Genomic DNA, 6,971 nt, shown 5'->3' on the forward strand with positions numbered 1-6,971 from the left:
TTATGGTTTAAACCGTTTAAAACGGATAAAATTCGAATAAAACAAATGTCTAGCGATTTGTCGAACTTTCACTTTTTGAACGTTTGGAGCGTTTTTCGTCGATCGGCAAATGGAACTAGACACTTATACTTGTCTCGCAATCACAAGTATACAACATATGCAACTGAAAAAAATCGAAATCAAAGGGATATAAAAAGACTAAGAGTATCTGCATTTTGTGTTATTAACAAACGAAAGAATAAACCAAAATAGAACAGAATAAATTCTTATAGTTTATAGGACTTCGACCGGAGTAGAATGACTGAAACGCAAAATAGTGTTGACAGAACTTTAAAAATGTATAGAAAAGCAGAATGCTAAAAGATAAAATGAATGCAGAAAAGGGAGTCATAAACATTTTTTTATTTTGGAAAACGCAAATGAGCAAATGAAAAGAAAATCGATCAACTATCTAATGGGTGTTGATGAAAGCCCGATTTTCAGATGGATAGAAAGCTCTTTCAATCGAAATACTAAGTTGTGAAAGGTCCAAATTCTTCTATTGGTACTTGTAATATAAAATCATAAATTATATCAAAATGCACATTTTAACTTATCGCAGGAGAAAGTTATGTTCCCTCTCTAGACAGACATAGTGTGCATATATGTGGCGGTTGCATTCCACGCATTTGCAAATTTAATTTACCGGTAGTACTGATAATCAAATTAATTAATCTTTTCGTTTTTTTAAGACAATGTTCAAGATGTTTTAATTGCTATCAATAAAAAAATATTGTATATTTTGCTTTACCATACACGCGTTTCAATAAACAAACAAGCAAGAAACGAAGTGTCGACAAACGTCGAATTCTGATGTTACCGAATATGCCGCAATAACGTGTGTAACGTCATGGCGTATATTTCAGAGACAATAACTCACCTTGTGCATATTATCAGGAAATTCTGATTCTCCAATTCTTTTGGGAGTTATTCCCTTTTGAACTCAGAAATTTACCGTAAATTGTCATCACAACTCCTCTAAAACTATCCGACAGAATTTCATGAAACTTGGTGTGTTGCAAGAATACCAAATGTAGGGCATATGATCAGGAAATTTTGATTCTCCAGTTCTTATGGGTGTTATGCCCTTTTGAACTCAGAAATTTACCATAAATCATCAGATATCAGTTGTCATCACAACTCCTCTAAAGCTACCACACAGAATTTTATAAAACTTGGTACATAGGAAGAATTAACACCATGTGTAGTTGTGTACATTATCAGGGAATTTGGATTCTCTATTTTTTATGGGAACTGTGTTCCGTATATCCGTCCCAAATACTTTATTCGTCGCATTTCCTCAGCACCTGGTCCATGCTCCCAGTTTTTAGTGGAGTCCCAGTTGCTCATTTACTTTTGTTACTTTGTATGTATGATTTTAGTTACTTTATGTTCTTTGTTGTGTATGTCTGTTTTCCATGTCTGGTCTTTGTCCCTGGATTACATTCTTTTGATTACCGCTATAACCTTGTTTACCTTGATTAGTCTTTCTCAGCAACTATAAATTACTGCTGCAGTGCGACGCAGGTCCAGACTTCGATTGGTCTAGCCTGGTTTTATTTTGTTCAGAACATACTGGTTCAACCGACTGATAGTAGACAGGTTTCAGGTTTTATTATTTATTTGTTAAAAATACTAAAATTAATGAGAAGGGGAACTGAATGATTGTCACAAATTTTATAATGCCTGCATGAGTACACTAAAAACCAACAATATACACTACAGCTGTAACAAAACAATCCCATTAAAATATAAAGCAATATTAAAAAGACAAATAATGAAAATAACTGCAAAAAAATATAACATGGCACATTTAAATAATCTAGTAGACAAACTGTCTCTGATTGTCTATCCTGTATATGTCTTTGTATCTTGTACTTCATGAAAGGATCGAAGAACAACTGCTCAACAGAATAGAGTTAATGGCCTTTCTCAGTTATAACCTAGCGGACGCTGATACAATGTTTGCAAGCACACCAACTGATAAGAAAAGAGAGATATATGCCATTGTTTGCATATGATAATGTCAGCATCTATAACAGAAGAATAGTTTCATTGTTGTATTGAATAGTTGCAACCGTATACAAGTGATATGTCCAGGATTAGTTGAGGACATCAGTAATTTTGAGTATCCATACCCACTGACATGGAAGTTTGTTCCAGGGTATTACAGGAAATGTCACATTAACTCCTTGTCCCCCTGGACCAGCAATCCAATCAAAATAATCTGGGTAGCCAAGCATACTGACGGTTGTTGATTGTGATGGAATAGGGGATCCAAGTAGGAGAAAATTATCTTCTGGCCAAGCTAGGACGAATGCATAGGCAACCTGTCCTTCCCTCGCCGTAGTCCGAGAAGTATACCTAAAAAAACACAAAGGAAACTACACAACTTTAAAGCATATATGTCAATATGTTAACTAAGTAAGATATTCACAATCAAGTTTTACTTTTTTGCCAGACACAGTCGAAATAATTTCACTTTCTACCCTTGGAAGACGCTCTTTTATTCTGTTTCTTCGGAATTCTATTTCTTAATTGGCCCTGTCCAGAACTGATAACTTAAAAAAAAATTTCGAAAATTGAAATTGCGTCACATGTGCTATCAATTTTAATGAAATGAAGACAATTAAAATAAAAATAAATATAGTCGACGCAGTGAAATTCTTTTCTTTACTTATAATTTTCTACTTTTCATTCAGGAAATAACACATGGGCACGCAATTTTAATTTTCAATACAGTTTTTTCGAATGCGACTAAGTTATTAGTATTTTGCCAATCGGGAACAGAATTATGATCAGGTGACTTGCGTTTCCATGGAAGGGCGTCTTTAAAGTCTATACCGACTGCGTCAGAAAAAGATCAAATTAAATTTTACTGCGTCAACTATCCTTTTCTTTCCAATTTCCCCTAATCTTTGCCTAACTGACCATCAATGTATATGACATCCATAGCTGAACTTTAAAAAATACTTATGTTAAATTCATTAGATCATACCAGACATTTTTAGCCAGAGTATCATTTTGATGACTCCAGGGCACGGTACTGTAAACACCCTCCCCATTAACATGTAACCAGCTACCAAACTGTCGGAGTCGCTCTTCAAATATCGGAGTTATCCTTCCATCTTTTGTTGGGCCAACGTTTAAGGCCATGTTTCCTCCACAACTTGAATGGAAAAGTAACATGGTATAATCCAAAAGAAAATTTAGTGTAAAAATTATTGATTCGTTTGATCAAAAAGTCAAAACAAAAATCAATTTATAAGGATTAAAGATTTTAAATATCCTTAATTTGCTAGATAAACGGGTAGCAGAAAATACATGTAGACATTAGAAACAGGCCTCGCTTTGAATGTTAATGTTGTGACATCGCTGTCTATTCACATACCTATGTGCCAGTAAGAAAGAATTACCTGATAACTGAAGCAAAATGTGAGATGATTTCATGGATACTAAGGAAATCTGACAAATGGTTGTTTCTCCTATATCCCCAAGTATTCCTATCAATCGTTAATCCTCCTTCCCATTTACGTTTCTGAAGTACGCCTTCAAAAAATTATTATAATTATAGAAAGTGGAAACGAGTGTGTTGAAGAGACAACCACCCTACCTAACATTATATAATTTTTTTCAAAGAAATATGCATCTGGGTAAATACTGTAGCTTTAGCTAATTCAAAAGCATGTATTTTCTTAATTGTTGAAAGGCCTTACCTATATTATAGGGTGATAACAAGAAGACAAAGGTTTTGAAAAATAGCTTGAACACGTGTGTTAAATTTTTTATCTGCAGTCACTCCCTATACCTGGGTTAAATCTGTCGGTACATGTTAGGTAGCCTCCATGTTTACACAGGCATTCCCTCCCACACCATCTGTCGTTCACAACTATTGTGTCTTTAACTGGACTGGAACATATATAGTAAGTGATTCTGGTTAGTATAACTATACTATAAAGTCGCCAAGATGTATTATTGCTTTCTTTTCTTTTTTGAATCATGAAAACAGCTTAATTCCCTCGATCGAGAGGAATAACGAAATTTTTAATTGAATAAATATTCATTTTTAGATAAAGGTCACTATTTCTATTGGTGAAACTTTGTAAACCATGTACCATACTTGTCATTGTAAAACTGAGCCAGAAACTTAGACAATGCACCATACCTGTCATTGTAAAGCCAGGCCAGAAACTCTGTGGAATTGAAGTAGTTAACGTCTCCGTTAAATTCACATATATCCGACCATAAAAGTTCTGGTTTATAATTATTTATCAGCTCGTGCAATGCCGGAGTAATTTTGTACTAAAAAAAACGATTAAAAACAGTGGTTGGTAAAAGTCAATTGATGCAAAATATATCAAGAAACACTGCGCGGAAATCCAAGGGAGTTTGAATACAATGTATAAGGTCCGGACCCATTTAAAACAACTATTTTCCATGCACTTCATGCGCCAAGTATAGTTTTCAAGTAACTCTTGCTATTGTTATGTGATATATGCATTAGTTAAAGAACATGTGGAATCATAATTACAATAATTTAGTGACGACTTATGGAAAAATGAAAGAACCTCTTAGAAATAAGAGAATCCTCGATTTATCACACACGAAACAAGAAACAAGATACCTACTTTGACATAATCATTCGTAGTAAAGTTATTTCTTTTATCATTGAGATATAATGGGTTATACCACTCATGCAAACAATGATAAAGACCGACTTTAACCGAACTCTTCTTCCTCAAGGCTGCTGCAAATTCTCCTATTTAAAAAAAAGTACAATACAATATAGGCAACATTTCTCAATAGCGTGCGTACATGGCGTTGGTAAACTCAGTCTAACTAAAATTGAAGACTTGTTCGCTTAACTTTAAAAATTATCACTAACTCATGACTTTATAAAATCTCAGAGAATCCATTGATCAAGACCGCAACCAACGCAGTTTGATTTTGTTCTGCTGATTTTCTTTTATCTTAACGGGCGCTTTTGGGAGTTTGATTTTACTGAGATAATCAATCGATAACCATTAGAGTTATCGATGTTCAGTTTGATCGATAAGTTATGTCATGTGGGGAGTAACATATGACAGTGATTAAAGATGTGTTTTTAATAAGAAAGTGTTTTACTATAAATAAATTATACATTTTCCAGCATCTGTTCAGGTAAAACGATTCAGTGAAAAGAAAGCGTTATTTATTTTATTGAAACTTATTTCATGCCAATAAGAAAAATATATCAGACCATCAATATGAAATTAATTTTGTTTTTGAAAGCCGATGCAATGAATATTAATGCAAAGGAGGCAAATGATTTCAGAGACATAAAATCTCCGTGAATCAATTCACTGATATACATACCGACAAGATCCCTACCAGGACCCGTGGCATTGGAGTTCCAATTAAAAGCAGTCATTGATGGCCACATTGTATATCCATCGCAGTGTTTTGTTACAAATATGGTATATCTAGAAAGCATAGTGATACTATCTTGAGAGGCATAAGTTATAGGTTACACTAATAGAGGTTAGTAAATATATAATAAAGTTTAAAAAAAGGCTGCAGATGTTCATCCCATCTGGGCACCTAGTCCGAAGTCAGTCATTAAAGCAATAAAGCTATGCTCCTTCACTTTTAATTTCCGTGCGTTAATTTTCGGTTGTGTTCTGTATAAGCACATGGTGACAGTTACTTGATAAATGAGCATCACTGTTATTCAACGTGTGACAGACTGTGGCCTTCGTGGTGGAAGTCGTAAATGTGTAAAAACACAGTCATAATTGATTTATAACATAGCTTTTAAAAAATACACATTTAAAAAAATAGTATATGGGCTGTGATGCATGACGCGTCTGACTATTTACTATTTATAACACACATTGATTTATTTTAAAAGAGTAAACAATGAATAAATTTGATCCATTAATGTACATATTATTATTCATAAATTCTAAATGAGTAAACAAAAGCAGCACATATATTTTCAGTTACCTTGCACCAGAGGCCTGAAATATTTCTGCCCATTCTTCTGGATTAAACAACTCAGCAGTGAACTCTGATGCAAAATCAGGATAGGTGTAATCTGGTCTGTACATATCCTTCATGTATTTGACAACTTCGGGTGTTTTCCAGTGGCGCCAGTTATACCAAAACCATTCATTGTCTACTGCTGGCACTGACCAAAGACCCCATGTTATGAAGATTCCAAATTTACTTTCATCGTACCAGGATGGTAATGGTCTTGAGTCTAATGAGTTCCAATTAGGTTGATATCTGATTCCAGTGGTTAAAGATCTAGATGTGACAACAATAATGCATAGGAATAATTTTCCCATCATTTTCAGTATCAGAGGAAGTACGGTTTTGTCATGTCATGTGATTCGACAAAACTGTCATGTGATGTACACAAACTCAAGTTTTACTTTTGCAATGTTAAGCGCTGATCAATTTTAAGTGGTAGATTTTTGTTGCGTAAAATAATAGTCAGACAGCATTGAGTTGAACTTCAGATTCCTTGAAAAATATTTTGTAAAGCTAATAATAAGACTATAACTTCCAGTAACTGAACATTTTAATAGATTTCTTCTCTGAACTCTTCTATTAGAAAAATAACAAACCAACTGCCATTGTGCTTACTACAAGATTTAATAAGACATTGACATTCTATTTAAATTCAGTTTTAAAATTAACAGCATTGCGGGCACATCTAACGTATGGGCAATGGTGTAATCAACTTTGTATCTGCCTGATTCGTGCTTTTGACAGTTGAAGGTCCCCCTTATCTAGTTCTGGTGGTACGCCTATTCAGTTTTAAACATCATACAGTTCTTAAACCTTTTTGTTTGTTTCCATTTATTATAGGCCTCAAACAAAATTTTGGGGTATGTAGGATCACCCTGTCTGTCTGTCGACGGTCCTTGTAAACACTTCCCTTAGAC

General features: G+C 34.2%; 1 protein-coding gene across 1 annotated transcript; it reads right to left on the reverse strand.

The window, feature by feature from the left end:
* Window positions 1-1,642: 1,642 nt before the first annotated feature.
* On the reverse strand, window positions 1,643-6,427 carry LOC148629188 (alpha-L-fucosidase-like). Its single transcript, XM_088545812.1, has 8 exons — window positions 6,025-6,427; window positions 5,395-5,501; window positions 4,668-4,798; window positions 4,205-4,341; window positions 3,848-3,948; window positions 3,456-3,588; window positions 3,038-3,208; window positions 1,643-2,403 (listed from the first exon to the last, which is right to left on the reverse strand). The coding sequence occupies exons 1-8, from the start codon at window positions 6,369-6,371 to the stop codon at window positions 2,142-2,144; spliced, it is 1,389 nt and encodes a 462-aa protein (XP_088401938.1). The 5' UTR covers window positions 6,372-6,427; the 3' UTR covers window positions 1,643-2,141.
* Between the last annotated feature and the right edge of the window lie 544 nt (window positions 6,428-6,971).

This window comes from Perna viridis, chromosome 1, assembly GCF_037379345.1.
Source record: "Perna viridis isolate PV_CMFRI_1.1 ecotype Kerala chromosome 1, ASM3737934v1, whole genome shotgun sequence".
Lineage (NCBI taxonomy): Eukaryota > Metazoa > Mollusca > Bivalvia > Mytilida > Mytilidae > Perna > Perna viridis.